Source organism: Mustela lutreola, chromosome 12, assembly GCF_030435805.1.
Source record: "Mustela lutreola isolate mMusLut2 chromosome 12, mMusLut2.pri, whole genome shotgun sequence".
NCBI lineage: Eukaryota > Metazoa > Chordata > Mammalia > Carnivora > Mustelidae > Mustela > Mustela lutreola.
The window spans coordinates 52,154,782-52,173,798 of record NC_081301.1 but is presented as its reverse complement, the minus strand read 5'-3'; the positions used below and the strand labels follow the sequence as shown (position 1 = coordinate 52,173,798).

General features: G+C 38.9%; 1 protein-coding gene across 9 annotated transcripts in view; it reads right to left on the bottom strand.

The window, feature by feature from the left end:
- Positions 1-19,017, bottom strand: part of BNC2 (basonuclin zinc finger protein 2) — a 431,681-nt gene that overhangs the window by 20,561 nt on the left and 392,103 nt on the right. For 5 of the 9 annotated variants that reach the window (XM_059143441.1, XM_059143440.1, XM_059143444.1 and 2 more), the window contains 2 exons: positions 5,463-7,432; positions 4,965-5,030 (listed from right to left, as the gene is read on the bottom strand). In XM_059143441.1, coding sequence (XP_058999424.1) covers positions 4,965-5,030; positions 5,463-7,432 — 2,036 coding nt within the window. The remainder of the gene's footprint in view (positions 1-4,964; positions 5,031-5,462; positions 7,433-19,017) is intronic. The other 4 variants (XM_059143449.1, XM_059143442.1, XM_059143445.1 and 1 more) reach the window with 2 other exon arrangements.

Sequence of the window (19,017 nt, the reverse complement as noted above, 5' to 3'; positions counted from 1 at the left end):
TCAATAGGAATGTGTAAGCATCTCTTTGTCACTCATTCACCATTCAGCTGTGTTGTCTGTTTGGTACTCAGTCTGGAAGACAGTGGAAGTGACTGGTGTGGTTCTAGGAGTGGAGGAGTGAAAGGTCAGCAGAGGCTTAAATGAGCTTGTCTTACATCCAGCTGGGCCAGCAGGAGATCATTAGGAAGATCCGAGGCTCACTTTAGGCTTGTCAGAGTCTCTCCCCATGATACAAGGAGACCGTTTTGCTCATTGCTCTTCTCCCAGTATATAAAAAGAACCCCAGAGACAGGAATGACACCGAAGTTTATCTTACTACCAAAGTTTTGCTTGAGGAAGGCACAACTAGCAATTACTCAGAAGGGGGATTTATTTTGTTTGTTTCCCTTTGATGGAAAGGAATGGAGATAAGTACAAAAGACCTATTGATTTGCGGGCTTTTATTGTGAAACCAAATAGCATAAAGGAGGGGAAATCTCTTCCTCAACATTTAAGTGTCAGAGGACCTGCACAACGTCACTTTATAAAAGATTTTTGGAAAAGGAGAGTTTCAGTTTGACTGGCAAACTTACAGGAAATGAAATTCCTTAAAATGTTCTCTTCTTGTACTTGAAGAAAATTAACACGCTGTATTTGACGGCTAATTATATGAAGGCAAATATACTAATAGTTACCTCAAACTGGTGCTAAGTGGCTCATTTCTTGAAGGTAGTGAGATCATGTGCATTTATTGAAAATCTCTCTTTAGAAAAGTTCTAAGTTTCCAAACATAGAGAATGATGAAAAAAATGGATGTTGTCGCTGAGAAGGTGATAACAGGAGGCAGGTAGCACGTTTTCGCATCTTCACCTCTGTCGTTAATGTATGCAGTGGCTCATCAGAGGTAGCTCATGTTAATTTATTCCTGCACACCTGTACAGGGCTGGAAGTCAGGTAATCAGACAGGCAAAAACTATACATCTCTGCTTTTTAGCTACAGCTACCCAGAGGCCTATATAGGAACAAATTTAGTTCTGGAGACATCAGCAGGTTTTAATAAACCAAATACAGATGTCTTCCTCCATACAAATCAAGAAGTTTACATGTTTAAATCTGGACTGATTTAACTAGCAATCAAAGAGAAGGTTCACACTTGGCACCAATGGTTGCCTCATATTTATTTATAAATCACCCTAAGCAAATATTATTTTGTTTTTAAATTTATTCATGGGGCTGTATCATCTTTCCTACACCTTGAAGATTAAACATACATGCTTACCTTTCTAATAAAATTTAAGACAAACTCTGGCCATCAGTGGCTGCTATTCGCAGAAGGGAGCAATGAAGATGGTAAAGACCATGGAAGACGTAAAACAAAGGGACACATAGTTCTTTCTGGGCAGATCACCTTGTTGCTGTGTGCAAAGTCTTCATTTTAATTGAGGGAGTCTTAGCATTGCCAATCACTAAAACAGGTATGAATAGATTTTAAGGTATTAGCAAATGATAAGAAATTCTAGGAAAGAGGACCGAAGGGCATTTATTTGTTATTGTTGTTACTGTTGTTTTGATACAAACCAAATGTTACTTATAAATGGGCTTCCCTTATAAACAGGTGATCCATGACTGTTTCGCCCCAGGATGGAAATTCAAGACAGATGATGAGAAATGACCAAAGGTAAACTAGGCCCAGCCAATTTTGACTACGACATGTCTCCAAGAAAATTTCCTTTATGAAGACTAGGCTTGCTTTAAGCCAGTTATAATCTCTTCTTCCCAGGGAGTTTTTCATGTGCATACTTCAAAACGGAGAGTCAGCTTCCTGATCCTTTAAAGAACAGTATCTTAATAGCAGAAAAGTCAAGGGATAAACAAGGAAGGAAGGAAGGAAGGAAGGAAGTTTAGGAGAGCGTCAGGTCTAACACTACACCACATTATCAGTTAATAGTTAAACACTTTAGTAATCACCTTATCATGCCATAGTTCTTCACAGAGACAATAATATACATTTCACTTCCATAACTCAGAATGAAAATGATTCCATAGCCACCTAGTGACTAGATGAATTGATCTCTGTGTACACTGCTCTCTGTCATTAGTGTGGAATGGTACTCTTTGCTCTTGAATTTATTACACTCACACTCAGTCACAACTGTATAAAAAAAGGATACCCTCAACACTGTGCTTAGAAACTTCAACCCTAACAAACCATGCCTGGAACCCCCTCTTCCCTGCCGCCACAGCTTCTCCCTTTGTATGACTTTAGACAAAGAACATTTTTGCTTTTCAAAAAGCCTTCAACTTGATCTTATAAAATCTAGAAAGACCATGAGCAAAGACCTGGACATCTCTCACTGCAAAATGGAAAACACATTATTTAATATCTTTCTACTTATATCTGACTAACATGTCTATTTGAAGACCAAAAACGCAATTCCCTTGTGTATAGCCATTTTGGAAAAAGCCAAGAAGATCTGGGTATCACTTCTGTAAGATGTTCTAAGACCAAAGACTAGAAGACTGCTTTTATAAACAGAAGGAAGAGAGTTATTCTGTTAATTTTATCACTACACATCCTGTAGCCTTGCACACTTCAACCCCCACTCGAAATCCCCTCTAATGCTTTATTTGCACAAGGAAGACATTGTGGAGTCAAGGATGGATGAATCAAGACTCTGGGGAAAGGAAAGAAATAGGCCTGAGGACAGCAGGATTAAAGGCAAAGAAGGGTTTCTGTTTGGGAACGTCTGTTGGCTCAGAGAAATATAAGAAAATCTGTCTTAGCTTCATCATGAACTGAAGAAGAAAAAAGCAGGGAACCAGATTCCTGGGGCTCTCGTGACTAATACAGCAAAAGGGAAGAGAAAGGGGGAAGGCTGAGTCCAAGTGGTAGATGGGAGATATGGTCCAAGAGGCTCTGTGAAACAGCAGATTAAGGATTGGAAGCAGTGATGGTGACTGGCTGAAATGGGAGGTTGGTTATGTGTGAGCTCACTCTGCAGAGATGCAGGAAGAGGTAGTGTCCCCAGCGGCATTGCTGTTTCTGGTTGTGTGGTGGTTTGAGTCATAGACTCAAAAAGGATGAACACTTTTTTTTTTAAGGGAAAAAATGTCAAAATTAAAGCATCTTAGTTTCTGAGAAGTTTTTAACCTGGGACCCAGAAATGTGAGCATTCTTGAAAAGCAAAACTTCAAGGGAGAGTCAAAAAGCTTCCTTTGCATGGTTTGCTTTTTCTTCATTTATCATGTATTACACAGCTCCAGAATTATAAAGATTAGCTGTGATGTGCGATTTCACCCAAACGAAATGTATCACCTGTCTTCTGAGGTTTGCTATCTCCTGTGTGACTGAACACACATGGGAGAGTATCTGTATCTGGTTCTCTAGAACATCCAGTTACCCTACCCTAGACACTTCTTCTAAATCTCCATATGGCTAGTCATCTGCCAACCTCCTAATCCTTAGAAAAATGGAGATTGAAATATTCTCCTGCTATTTATAAATGTTTTTCCTTAGACAAACCACCCTTTCAACAGCACTTCCTTATGCATTAGGACATAAAAACACAAGTGCTTGTGTTTTCTAGTGGTTTGACATAAATGAAAGCACCACGCTTTGGATGTTGTAGCCTTTTGGTCCCAAAGCCATTTATGCCCGTGTTATGACTTGCAGTATTTTCAGCAAACCAACTAAAACTGTGATAGGAATTCATGCAAATAAGCTTAAATTTTGGCTTGTCTTCAAACACTCCATTTCCATAAATATTTTATGCAGGTTTTCATGAGTCTTTTATTTTTGTTAAAAAAAAAAAAATCCAATGCATTAACCTCATTATCACAAGTGCACTATTTCAAATATAAAAGAATGAATATTGCTCACAAACTTGGGGGTGGGGGATTGTGTCGAGTAGTATATTTTATTATTCAAATTACAGCTATCTTATCTGCTGTATTCTGGTACTGTGAACTGGTAACTCAGAACTGAAAAGGACTTTGTGACTGTAAACTGTTTTTACAGAACATGGCAAAGGGGTGTGGGAGAGAAGGCTGGGGAAGGTGAAATCTTAGAGAATACAGATTTCTCTTCAAAGCATGTTTTGGGCATGTTGAGTATAAAGAGAGCCACTTACTTTTCTCAGAAATTTTGCTTTTAAATGGATTGGGCCTCTTGCATTTCAGTACTATGGAAAATATTTTTTTAACTTTTATTTTTAAAAAGATTTATCTTTTAAATGCGTAGAATGAAACCAAATATTCTAGAAGGAGGTTGCCACTTTTCAGTGGTACTTTTGTTTTCTGTTACTTTGTCAAAGGATCTACCCATTGATTAAGTGTGAGAATTTGGGGGATGGCTATTTGGAAACTTTCCAGTTAATTCTGTTTCTTCTACTATACTGATTTTTACCATGTAATGAAATTTTTTCTAAAAATATTTTAAAAGGCAGCATAAAACCAAAAACCCACATTGGACAGAAGAGGAAGAATTAACTGGTGTGTGACTTCGGTTTGGGCTGGTGTATTATGTAAATGATCTGCCTGCAAGCTTATCTCCAGTGTAGGATGACTGTGTTACCCCACCACTGACCACCTTGACACATTCCATTTATATTACATTTTCTTTAGGCTTGAAAAAGAACATTGGAGGTTTAAGACCAGCTGCTTCTGTTTAAACCCAACTGTTTCAGAGCTGTAGCCACATAGCCAAGGTCTGATGTCATCTCAAGGCTGGACATAATATATTCTAACCGATCCTAAAAGTATATGCATGTCTCCCCTTCTGTGCATAATTCCCACGATAAACTGTATTTTAGAGATGTGCTAAAAGATACCGTGAAGTTAAAATAAAGAAACCCATACCACCATACCATTTCCCCACATTAAATAACTATTTTGGTCCCACTTTCTTCCGATATTTTCATGACTCTTACAAGAATTCAAGGACACACTAAATACTCATGTAAGAATGACAACATTTCTGGTTATACCTACGGAGATGCAGGCTGTCTCGATGTCCTGGACCTATGGTTCTTTCCATCCGTAAATTTCTGTTTCTATATTGGATAAATATGTGTGTATGAAGATAATATATTGATTTAATTAAAAAGCCACAAGGCAAAGCAGAAATATATATAACAGAAGCTGCGGCTTCTACGTGAAGCTTCATGAGGAAGCAGGGAACTGTGTACATAGTTAACTTATTCACACCTAGATGCATGGGGAAACATACACACACACATACACAGAGCACAGAGAAAAATGGCGTGCATTACTGGGTAAGATGGCACATGATTCTGCATGCTTAGTCATAACAAGCACCAACTGCAACAATCCTTCATGAGCATGGCAGCTTGGTTATCTCATGGTCATTGCAGACAATCTTTACAGTGCATCAAAAACATCTTAGTTGGATTTTTTTAATGCTAAGTCCAGCATGACTGGCACCCTCCACCCCCAGCAGGAGCAGCCAATGGAGATTTACTGACCTGTCTCTGCTTCGGCGAGAGGGGAAGGCAGCATTGCAGCCAGCCACCGTGCACACATGCATCTCTTTTAAGTGAACATTCCTGTAGTGAAGCTTCACACTGTAGGAGCTTTTGAAACTCTTCTTGCACACGTAACAGATTTTGGGGTCTGGGCTAGAACACAGGTCCCCTTCTGGGGAGAACTTCTGAGGGCTGCCATAATTCAGAGACGATGTAAAACTTTCATGCAGGGCTGCCATGCTGGCTCCCCCACCGTTGTACAGTCCATACTGGCTCATGTAAAACATGTCGTAAGTGGGATCTGTGAATTCTTCCTTCACCTTGATGACATCCTGGTGAGAGGGCTCACTGTGGTTCTCATCAGGCCTCTCACTGCTCATCAGGACTTTTTCGCTCACTTCACTGTGAATGTGCTCATCCCCTTCCATGGACTCCTCGCCTAGTTTGGGCTCTGAAGACTCAGACTCATTCTCATAGTCCCGCTCAGGTTCTTGGTCCTCAGAAGTCATGCTGTCAGCCCTTCTTATTTCAGTCCTAGAAATGCACCGGGTCCTGCTGTGTTTAGAAAAGTCCTTCACAGACATGCCTGGACTCATCTCCTCTTGGGAGTGGCAATGATTGTCATGGCTCACGTCGTTGACCACAGCTCCACCATCGTTGGGGTCATCATCTTCATCATCAAACTCATCAGCAGTATCAATGATCTCCTTCTCAATCTTCACAGGCATGCTGGACTTCCTGGGCTTCTTCTTGGGCGCCAGGTCGGCACTGGGCTCGTGAGTGGCCATCATCACTACTGGTGCTGTGGGCTCAGAAGGTGGTGGGGGGTGCTGCTCGATGGTACCAGTGGCTGGAATGATGGGACTGGTCGGGAGGGAGGTTGGAGGACTCACCATTTCCCCTGGAGTGAGTAAACTTCTATAAAATGGAGGAACTGGCTGTACAGTCTTTAGCCCAGAAAACACCAGCTGGCTAGGCAGAGGATTCTGTAAGACTGGGTCTAGTGGGGGAGTGGTAAAACCCATTGGGGGCCGGCCAGGGCTTGTGAGTGTGAGATTTGATTTTGTACTTGCTATGACGGGGGTGGCAGCTCCTGATGTGGCCCGAATTAAATCTTTGTCTCGGTTATTTCGTAGCATGGGCATGTGGAGGCGAGGATTAGGGTTTGCGCTGTGGCGATTCCGGCTTCGGAGGGAGCTAAAGACCATGTTGCAACCTTCGATGGTGCATCGGTGTTTGATCTTCAGGTGAACAGCATTATAATGAATTTTGAGAGTACCTTTGTCATAGAATGTCTTCCCACATGCGTTACAAAACACTCTTCCTTTCCTAGAGGCTGAACCCATCCTTCTCATCCGGTGAATCCGGAAGGAGCTTTTTGGGTGTTCAGTCTTGGTCAGATCACTGACTGGGGCAGAATTCTGAATGGGAGATACGCAGGCTGGCTCGGTTTTGGGCTCCACATTAGTAATGCTGGTCAGGGCATTTCTATTGGGTGTCTGATCATTCTTATAAGGTGTGGGAGATACTTCAGATTCACTGCTCTCGTTGTATTCATTCTGGGTCGAAAGGCTTGGTTCCCGCAGCCTTAGTCCCGGTTGCTCTAACAGTAACCCATTTGGAGGCAATCCTAGCAGTGGGGCCGAGACTGGGTTTATGTACTGGAATGGAAGCAGAAATGCGAGGCTGTTGGGGATGTTTTCAAAGTGATGAATGCTGGAAGGGTTGCTGTTCTCTAGGTGAGCAAGAAGGCTGGGACTCCGGGTGCGATTATTGCTCTCAATGAAAGTCCTTATGTCTGAGTCTGTCTTTGAAGATGGTACAGCTACGGCCTGCCCTTCTTTCTCCTGAATTGCCATCAGCTCCACAATGGACTTGGTTTCTCCGAACCGCAGAAACTGCTGAAGGGTGATGATTTCCTCTTCTCGAGACATGATGGCCCAGCGGTCCAGTACCTTGCCGGCAGCATCCTAGAAGCCACATCAAAGAAACAACAAAGATAAACACAAAAACTTACTGATTGTGCAAAATTATTCAATGCAACTGAAGTGCTCTACCTGCTCATGAAACACGGAGAGCAACAGCAGAAAACACACAAGCCCCGTTCATAAAAGTGAACCTACAAAGCAAACTTTTCTGCCATGCAATTGCAGTAATTAGAGTCACAGTTAGAGAAACAGATTTGAGTTTAACGTCAAAGCAAACAAAATGTAGACCACTGGGGCTCTGTGATCTAACATGCCTTCGCTACTGCTATTTTAACAACAACGGTCTATACAGAATGCAACTACTTAGCACACATTAGTATAAGACGTGAACTCTTGCTGTGCAACCCAGTAAAAATGCAAAAAATGGTACCAGAATCTGTATTAAATAGAGATATCATAGGAATGGATTAAGTATATTTTGTGAAATTTACCTCCTTGACACAAGCAGATGATACTGGCTTCAGCGATGAAAATTCCTTTAAATAGGAGTTATTATATAACCTTCTGAATCAAAATGATGAAAAATGGAGCTTTGCTGTCTATACTTCCATTACTAAATGGTATTTTTCTCTCTTTAATGGCTGTATTTTAGTGTCATTTACTAATAGACAATCTCATAAGGTAGCATTAAGGAAAAACAGTGATTGTACTTTTCCTGAAAATTGATTGTAATCCTAGGCTTCAAAGTTTGAGTTAGACTTTAAGTATTTGACTTTTTATGATCTTGTTATAAGTGACAGTTATAGATATTTAGAAAGTAAATATGTGATGGATTTAGATAGAATAAATGTGTAAAAATGTTTTCTCTTAACATCCTCCTCTGATAGCAAAGGGAGTCCACAGAGAATACACATCAGTAATCACCAGACTATGTGTTGTTAAATATACATTAAAAAGCATTTCACACTTTCATTTTTGCTAGTAACTATGAGATTTGCCTGGAGGTAGGACTTAAAAATCCTGCAATGTAATGTCAGGCAATCCACTTCAGCATGGGCTGGGAGAAATGTATTCAAATGCTTAAATAATGACTCCATCATTTTCTAGAGCACAGCTTCTTCCTAACCAGGTCGGGACACTTCCACAACCTGTACTTGCCTCAACCTGCCTATCAATGTAAGGAAGCATATAATCTTCTTAAAAAAAAATAATATTAGAGACTTATTAATTACAAAGAGAAAAACCATAATGTTAAATGGAGAAACCCAGCAGACACCACCTTACCCAAGTAACCAAAGTCAACATCACCAGCGGTATCATCATGTACCTCCTGATATATACTGAGAAGTGTATGTCATCCTTTTCTTGTTAAAAAAAAAAAAAAGTATAACCTCAATCTAAATCAAGAGAAAACATAAGATAAAGCAAAATCAAAGGGCATTCTACAAAACAGTTGCTAGTACTTTTCAAAGTATAAACATCAGTAAAGATTTTTTAATAAGGACCAGAGAATGGTTACAGATTAGAGGGGACCAAGAAAATAGGACAAATAAATGTAATGTGAGACTCTAAAGATACCAGACCAGAAAAAAACCCTTAGTGGGAAAACTGGCGAAATGGAATAAAGTCTCTAGATCAGTTAATGGTATGGTATCAATCTTAAGTTCTTAGTTTCATCAACTGTGCTGTGTTAACGTAGAATGCATCATTCAGGATAAAGGAAACTATACTACTCTTGTGATGAAAAATTCTATCTCATGGATCGTTCTATTCAGCTTTGTGATATCAAATTCTCTCTGGACCACAATTGTACGGTCTGAACCACCACCACTAGTTTGGCTGTAAGGAGATACTTATCATTTACTTAAATCGCTTTACAAAAAAGAATGTTCCATTCCTGATAAGACCCACTCCAGTACTCTATCATTTTACATAAAGTACATGCTTGGGCATGTGCATGTGGGTGTCCATTCCTGCGAAAATTGTCCCTCTTTCATGTTGTAGATAACATGAGCTCAGATCAAATACCCTCATGCAGCTATCTGCTCAGAATACTTATATAATGATATGTACATATGAGGACTCTGGGTGATTCTGGAGTCCTGCAACAGCCAGTTTTTTTAAAAGTATCAGAGCAATCGGTCTCCCTTACATCCTTACATTCTTTTTTTTTTTGGAATAGGGAAAAGCAAGGGGGAGTGTTGGTGTTGTAGGTAAATAGAGAAATAAATTGTGATTTTGTATAGATTATCTCATTTGAACCTCGTAATAGCTTCCAGAGCTCAGCAAATGTGTAACAGATGAGGGGCCCAGGGTGAAGGAAAAGGGGATGGCTTGTTGAGGTTGCCAAGATGCTAACTTGGGGTCTCATACTCGAATCCAAAAATTCCGACTCTAACTTCATGGAGCGTAGTAATGACTGTCATCCATAATGCCATTTCCCAAGTGGGCACATCGAGTCTGCGATAATAAGGAGTAGGACTTCCCCTGCACAAGGCTGGTCTCTGGAGCACTGTAACGTCCACTTCTACACTACTTTTCTTTCACCATCAAATGCACTCTCTTAATTGTTCTTTTATGAAAGCTTTTACCGTGGATCGTTTCTCAGGCTGCGGTGCGACCTGAGCAGCGCAGTCATTCCTTCCCAGGTAGCCTGCACCTGAGTCTGCACGTCGAGAATGTACTTACACAGCTGGTGGCCGCTGGTATTAAAACAGCCCTTAGAAACCATAGCAACTGATCAAACCCACCTGAGGCATCTCCTTTCCATCACCCTCCTATCTTATCTCCCCCAACAGAACACAGCAGTCCCATATGGTTTCTCTTTTCTTCTGGCCTGCCACAATGCCTGCCGCTATTTCTAAAACCACTGCCTTTCAGACCTCTTTTAGCCCTGAGTAGCTGTCTCCGCTAAAATGGAACTGTTACGTTAAACCACTTGCTTCTGGTAGAAGAGGTCCAGGTAAGCAAGATTTAGAACTTTGCTGATAGCCTGAATCATAAAAGAGAAGCTTCATTTATAGTGATAACGGAAACAGCGATTTATAGTTACATAGAAGGACAACATAACATCTTTGCAAACAAATGTGCTTGGGAACAGGACAAACATCCACATTGCCCACTCACACTGGGGTTCCCCTGACAGGGCACCCTCTGCATCCAGGCAATATGAAGCATCACAAAAGTTCTTTCCAAAGAAGCCACCATTTGTATTTGATCAAAGGTATCTACTATCATCATGCTCAAGAACAAAGCAACTGCTGAAAGAAGCAAGTTGACATTCTTATATAACATCATGGGTCTGCAAGCTCAATGGTAGGAATGGCTATCAGTTTTAGCACAGTCATTGATAAACTGGTTGAATGGGACTTGGAAGTCACAAAAAAAAGGCAGGCCTGGGTTCTTTCTTCCTGAAGATCTCCGTGACAGAGAGAAGCATGGTCTGGTGCAGTGATTCTCAAAACAGTGGCTTGGGACTCCTGTGTTAAAGCAAGAGTTTCCACAAGAGGTCTATATGCTTAAAAGGACCAGTCTGTAAATAATTGAGGGTGATCATTTAGAAGACTTCAAGACAATGTGATGACTACTACAGCAATGAAAAGCATGATGATTTTTTGAAATGAATTTCTTTTTATTTTATTTAACTTAAGTAGTGGCTCAAAAGTGATGGGGGGAGTGGGGGCGTGGGGAACTAGTCCTTCCTCACAGATAATTTGAGAAGTACAGATCTAAAATCGTGGCCCCCATGCCATGTCAAATAAACTTTACCAGAGTGAATAAGAGTCATAAAAAGAATTAGGCTTTATCACAGAATAAACATTAATAAAACAAAAATTCAGTCTGGTAGACCAATATGAATGTCCTGACTAGTGACCAACCCATAATGGGACATGGGTCTTGTGCAGGAATAATAAATAACAGCAGAGTAACAGGACTCAACTCTTGTCCTTCCCATTCCATCTTATAGTTGGTGAATCAGCTCCTTAAGGCTTGCCCATTTATAACCAGAGTTCAGTGACCTTTAAACTTTTACATTGGGAATTGTTATTTACAAAATGAGGATAATAAGATTTACCCAGGTAAGTGAAATGCAAGGTATTATTATAAGTATTGATTTCTTGTGAAATAACCAGCTATACTATTAATTAAAAGATGAGTAAGACCAAATAATCCTAACTTATAAACCAGTTTTGCTGGGTTCAGAAAAAGTATAAAACACATAAAATATTTGCATATAACTATTTTAAATGAAAAGACTTTATTTTATTATTTTGCTGAAACTGGTGATTATCACTCAGTAGAAATCTGGCACCTGGTTTTGTATGGCTCTGCAGAGTGCTTTTTAAAAAGTTTTTTTTTTTTTTTTTTAAAGATTTTATTTATTTACTTGAGAGAGAGACAGTGAGAGAGAGCATGAACGAGGAGAAGGTCAGAGAGAGAAGCAGACTCCCCATGGAGCTGGGAGCAAGATGCGGGACTCGATCCCGGGGCTCCAGGATCATGACCTGAGCCGAAGGCAGTCGTCCAACCAACTGAGCCACCCAGGCGTCCCAAAAAGTTTTTTTTTTTTTTTTTTGTAGTAGAATCAACTGTCCTGGTTTTATAATTGTATAAAACTATTTGTCAATAGTTTTACTTAAGCCCTTTCTTCACATTAAAACACAGTATATGACCCATAGTTTTAAGATCAAAGTAAGGTTGGTTGGTTTTTCTTACCTAAGGGAAAGGGACAGTAGAGAGGGAAAGGATGTAAAGAGATGGAAAAAAGACCAGATAAGAAACTTTGGGGATAATTAGATTGTCATGTGACCTCAAGCCCACCGACTCCTTAGTCCAAGAGGAACCTATGTGTGTCCATGGCAGGCCTCACCATGTCACAGCTCAGAGGGAAAACAATGCCTTTCTTTCTGTCCATGCATGTAAATGAGGGAAGAACAGTGAACACAGCAGAGATCTGGGACTTACTTGCTCTAGGTTCTTCAAATCATTAAGAAATAAGTAAATAGTTTAATTCTAAAAAAGGCAGAGAATAGTTAAATTTTCCAGTCTTATTACATGAACTTCTTGTAAGCCAAATTTAAGACATGTATTTTTTAAATTCCTAAAATTATTAGCTAAAAATATTTCCTCTGATATAATTTTAAATCCTTTAAATGATACTGAGCTATAGAGAATGCTGACCACATGGAACAAAATCAGAGGTTTATGAGATGTACTTTTTTGATTTCATGTCTAGATTTGAAGTGTGCTATCTTAATAAATTATTCCAACATAACCATATTGGCAACTTGTATTCATGACCAGTTTCCCATTGGAATTTTTTACTTTTTATCCTTCATGATTAATTCAAATATCAAGGCAAGAAGAATAGGGCTGGGTAGAAGGTACGGAATTACCAAATTTCAAGACTATGTAGCTTGGAACTCTATCAGGTAAAATTTAATAGTAATTGTAGAGTTAAAAAATTGATGAAAGAATGTTACAGATCATAAATTTTACCTGGTTTTCTAGATGTTTAAGTCTTAAGGGTAAACAAAGAATGAGAGACCTATGGGACAGAACACCGCTAAGCCAGTGAAACACAGGAAAAAACATGGAGGACGCTTAACAGCATTACTGTTAAAAATGAAAGAAATCGGACTCAAAAGACTATATATTACCATTTCAATCATGTAAATTCTGGGAAGGGTAAGACTATAGAAACAGAAAGGAGATCAGCAGATGCCAGGGGGTGAGGGGAGAGGGGCTGACTGCAAACAGCACTGGAACGTTCTGGGGTGGTGGAAATGTTCTATATCATGATACAATACAGATGTTTAGATGATACAGATACATGACATGTATTGATGTTTACATGGATACATACACTTAAAATTGGTACATTTCATTTTATGCAAAAATATACCTCAAGGAAGTTGACCTAAAACATTAAATCAGGCAAACGTATGAAGTCACACTCAGAACTCAACAATCACAAATTCCCCTTTTTAGAGACTGCCTTACTTCTTGTTTCCTGCATTGTTTTGTGACCAGAATAACGAACACACATGTCTCTCCCATCACTAGGGTATGTACCACAATCCACTGTGACATAGGGAGTAAATGTAAGTTTCCTTTTTCTTTTTTTTTCTTTTTTTACCTTATAAGATGATTTTTGCTAATATTTTTATATGTGGCTTTACAGTAATATGTTACTAATTTAGAACCGGCTTTACATATATTAGGGTACAAGCTCATACATTTTTACTAAGAGGGTATGTAGTCATAAAAACCAGAGACTGCTTCCCTACACAGCTAATACTGATGAACAGCAGACATATACTATGCGCACGTACTTTCACGAACACTTCCGATGGTGTTGATAAGGAACTGTAAGCTAATTCACCTTAGTTTGCCTCTCCCTGACTTTGTGCTGGACACCTGGTTAGGTGGACATGTGTCAAGAAGTGACCCAGAAATTAGGAAATAGATCATCTAACCTTTGGGTCACCTCAGGAGCAAGCGATGGGCTCAGATCATTATCTCAGGTGATATGAACAGGGGCACTCCATCAACTTCCTGGATGGGGTCTGGAATGGAGAGATCATGGGTGCCACTCACGGGTGCAGAGGGCAGGCTCTGAGGACTGGAAGTAGTAGGAGTTTGAAGGAGATACACTGTGGAAGGGAAGCCTTTGAATATTACATGTGGTTCAAGAAAAAAATTACAGAAGTCATGAAACTTTCAGTCCTCTTTTGTCCCATTCTCCCACTAGTTACCTGTTTTAGAACCCAGATAGGTCCACAGGTACCATGCAGATATTCCCATTTAAATTGTCTTTCTGAAGTCAAGCCACTGTTAAAAACTTTTCTCTTCAGCCAAAACGTTTAACTGGTCTGGGTGCTCTTCACTTACAACACAGCCAATCCCCCTCTCTTTTTGTTGAATTTTATCCAGCTCTATAACTTATATGACTTGGCAATCTTAAGTGTGCATGGGCCAAAGTTTTGTGTGTCTATGTGCCTTCATGTGTGTGTATGGAAGCAGGCAAGAAGGGGAGAGGAGTAAAAATAGTAAAAGAAAAAAATTATTGAAAGTTAATAGATTCTGGGAAGTACTTAGGGAAATTTTTAAAGCAATGTTGTGATAATTTCTGAGAAACACTTGAAATTATGTGGGAAAAGAACTTGGCATGATTATTTGTTTTAGCAAATTTACATTTAAACAGCTATTTCTTGGAGGGCACTGACTGAGAAAGATACACCATTAGCATGTACAATATACATTGGAGAAGTTCGGTTGTGTAAGTAAACAAAATTATACCATTCTTTATTTACACAGAGTTCTTTCATGTGATTATGCTTTTCCACTAGTTTAGGCTAAAGATTCTAGGCCAGCTGAAATAACTGTAATATCTGTAGGCAGAATGAAACATACTCATTTACACCATTGTACCAAATGGTTCAAATTAGACCTGATTAAAAAAAAAAAATCAACATTTGTTTTGGGTAATGAAAACCCTACTCAACTTCTACGATTTAGAAATAGGTATTTTACAGAATTTCTCAAGAGCATCACTTTATCTTCAAAATACAAAGCTGACCAGTCCTATCCTTGCTTCCTTTGCTCCTCTCTAGGACAGAGGTGTCCCATGAGAAAGAATCAACAGGGGCTGGCATAGACAGAAAAGAAAAAAACTTCCAACTAATAACAATCAAGACTGTAGTTTATTTGTTAATGTTTATCCACAAGAATATTCCTGGTGGAAAACAAATATGCTTTCCTTATCAATCCACGACAAGACCATCATTGTCAAGACCATCATTGTCATGAAATGAGCATGCAAACATTAGAGCTAGGTATATTTTTGGCTTGTTCTGATTACAGAAGCTGGTGATCAATTAAATATGTCCAGATTATAAAAACCTTGACTTGAGATATCTTTTTGATTCCTTCTCCCTCCGCCCCCAAGAGGAAATGAATGCTACAAGAATATCCACCATTGGTTAGAATGCTAGAGCTCTCAGAAAACTTTGCATTACAGAATTTTCTGTGAAAAGGAAAACCTTATTGGTCCTTCTTAGCAGACATGCTAACACTGAAGTTTCCTCTCCATATATACTGTTGCACATAGGGACTGACTTTAAAAGAGTTACTTATTATACAAGTTTACATATACCAAAAATATGCACATTTATATGGAGATATGACTACCATTTTTGGCTTACTCTTTTTTTTTTTTTTTTGAAGATTTTATTTATTTACTTGACAGATCACAAGTAGGCAGAGAGAGAGAGAGAGAGGAGGACGCTGAGCAGAGAGCCTGATGCAGGGCTTGATCCCAGGACCCTGAGATCATGACCTGAGCCAAAGGCAGAGGCTTTAATCCACTGAGCCACCCAGGTGCCCTGGCTTACTCTTCTTATTGTACATGAAACTCATTACAAATCAGTATTATAACATTCAAAAATGCTGGATTATGGAGAATGGTGGTACAGTGAAATGAGGCATATCAAATTAATTGTAAAAAAAAAAAAAAAAAGGACAAAGTCAAAGAATGCCTCTCCTTGGATGGAACTGGAAGTTTGATGAGCATGACCCTTGATTGGAGTTGGCAGCAGAAAATAAAAAAAAAAAAGCAACATGGTAATTTTCTGTAATTTTAGGTACCAGTGTTGACATTTTTCAATATATCAATCTCTACCCTTTTTCTGATCCACATTTGAAAATATTTTTCACTGAAAAAGATATCTTTTAAGAGAAAAAAATTAGTGAAAAGTTGAACAATACATCCTCCCAAACTGATCACCCCTCTAACCAAAATAACATTATCAAAATGCCAGGGCACTGATTTTAAATGGTTCTTATAATTTTAAAACACATTGTTTGACTTTTGATAAAAAATTTACTTTGCTATAAAATGTTCTTCGTTATGGGTTAGATAAAAATATATAATTCACAGAAGACTATCACTTTCCCCCCTTTAGTAACAGTCTGTATAGCATTTTTATTTTAAAAACTGTGATTATGATAGAGCACTCCAGGGTTACAACATATTTAATCACAGAAGCTCCAGCTAAGCTCTATTAAAGGCCTGTCAGGATTTCTTCTTTGTACCCAGGAATTTTAGCTTGTCTAGCTTAAAACAAGCCATACGCATTTCCTCTATGGGCATCTGTTTGCAAATAAATAAAGCAGGTGCCTTGCTTTGCCATATTAAAAAAAAAAATTCAGAGGAGTAAATTACTTTCTGTAATGTCTAGAATTGCACTTCAAAGATTCAAGAAGTATTTTTCAAATTACCTAGCTTCATTGTAAATCCAACTTGAGAAACTTCTAAAGACATGATATATTTTAATTTTTAATAAAAGTTTCTTAGGAATCATTTAAGTTTTGAAATAAGAGAATCTTAAACCAGCTGATACTCCTAGCATACCAAACTTCAACATAAAACTACCAGTGAATATCTAACTATGTACCTGTAGGTGAAATCAGAATGTGTATATTAAAGTTTCAGATTTTTGATTCATTTAACATGACTTATCATACATAGTCAACCTTAGAGAGAAATAAGGAATGTGAGTGATGACCTAAATTCTAGTCTTAGTTTTGCCAACGACCAGCTGTGTTGGCTGTTAGATCACCAATATCCAGCTTCAGCATTCTCCTGTATAAGGAAGTCTTACTAAACTTTCTAAGCCTTGCTACCCCACAATTCCATTATTTGGCTCTTAAATTCCATGACTCCACCATCTATGCCAAGAATCTGGACACATAAATAATTTTAATTAAAATTATTTTGAACTCTAGTTTAATATTTTTTCTTTTAACCAACTTTTGACAAATTATTTTTAGAATATATATGTTCTAGATGCTTCCCTTGATGTTTCTGTCTGGGGCTGCTTATCAGTGACATAATTAGAGGTATTCATTTTTCTGGGTTAATTTTTACCCCTAGTCAATTCAATGATCAGTTCAAGTGGAAACTTTGCCTGAAAACTAGGGAAACCACTCAAAAAGTCCCTAAGAGGCCATGGGAACCCCTCAAAATCCCATCAGTTAGGATTTGTGAGAATTCTGCAACCTGTGAATCAATGATTCCAAAGTAAATGCTGTACCCCCATAAAGCTCTAAGTAACAATCTGTGGTCTCCCAGCAATCTCTGTAGTTCTAAGGAAAAGCAGTATCTGCATATAAGACCCTCCCTCCAATTAAACCCTTTAGATAGACACAAGTTATTCACCGATCACCCCTGAGATGCCAGAGATAAGTCATTTTATCATTCAGGACAGCAAAGGAGCAGTCTGAAATCTTCCGAGATGACACCGGAAACAGGAGGAAGGAGAAGGATGGTCCCTGAAAGTGGTCTTGTTTTCTTCTCCCTGCAGACGTACGATAACGCCCTAGTGCTAGGACAGCTATAAATCTGCATGCTTTGCAATAAACAAAACTTACCAGAGCCCTTTCTAACATTTTTGCTTAGAGGATGGCATTTTCTCATTTACCTCTCTTTCTATAGCCAAAGTTCTGCCACTGGGTTTGTAGAAAGCCTCCATATATATCTAGGGGTCTGTGCTGGGGCTTTACATACCTAAATATAAATGGTAGAGACCCTGGCATTTCCTCATGTGCTCTCCTATAATGTCTGAAGAACAGCAAAAACATGGGGACAACATTTTTTTTTTCCCCACAATGGAAGTGCTTTTACATATCAGGGAGGGGCCAAAATCTCGGACAAATTCAGGGCCACAAGCTCTGAGCTTTGCCATTTTATCTGTGCAACCAAGATAACCCAATACCGGTATGAGATCAGAGCTTTCAAAGCTTGAAAGGTTGACTCTATTTCACATCTTTTACTTTGAATTATTCCACAACTGGAGATGACTGAACAGCCCTAAGGAACTTTATCATATTCATTAGGATATGAGGGAGCAGGGGTGGAAAGGGACGGAACACTCACTAAGCAGTATTCCATAAAACAGCAAGGATTGAGTATTCCATAAAACACACAGAGGACAGGGTGTGTGATTGAACAGAAAGATGTATTGGGAGATTTAACTTTGTTCTTCTCTGGGTATAAGAATGCAGTAGAACACAAAGATTAATTTCCTGCTTTAGCATTCATCAGGGAACAACACATTATTACTTGTAACACATACACAAGGCTGTTGATGGATATACTTTCCTTTGATTGCTCAGATTAAATGTGTTCCTATAAAAGGCACCTCCCCACACGTGTATGTGTAATTATAAATCCACGTATGCATTAACAGTTTCTGTATATTTATAAGCAGCTATCGAAGTAGATTATACATTTTATTTGGCTACAAAGTTGAGGTGGTCTGGGGCTGGTGGCTGCCTGAACAAATACAGATCAAAAACAGAATAATCAGAGTTAATAATCAATATATGTTACTATAACAAAAAACTCAGAAATTCAAAATAAAGGAGCATAAGAGGAGGAAGCATGCATTATAAAGCAAGGTAATAACCGCATCTGCATGCCTTAATACCCTCTTGTCCCAGCAGTCCTGACTTTCTAAGCAGCCCACTTCTCCACATTAACGGTAGTCATTTGGAGAGCAGCAAACGTGCCATTAGAAGCACTTTTACAAGTGTATATTCATCCACCAATTAGCTTAATGTGG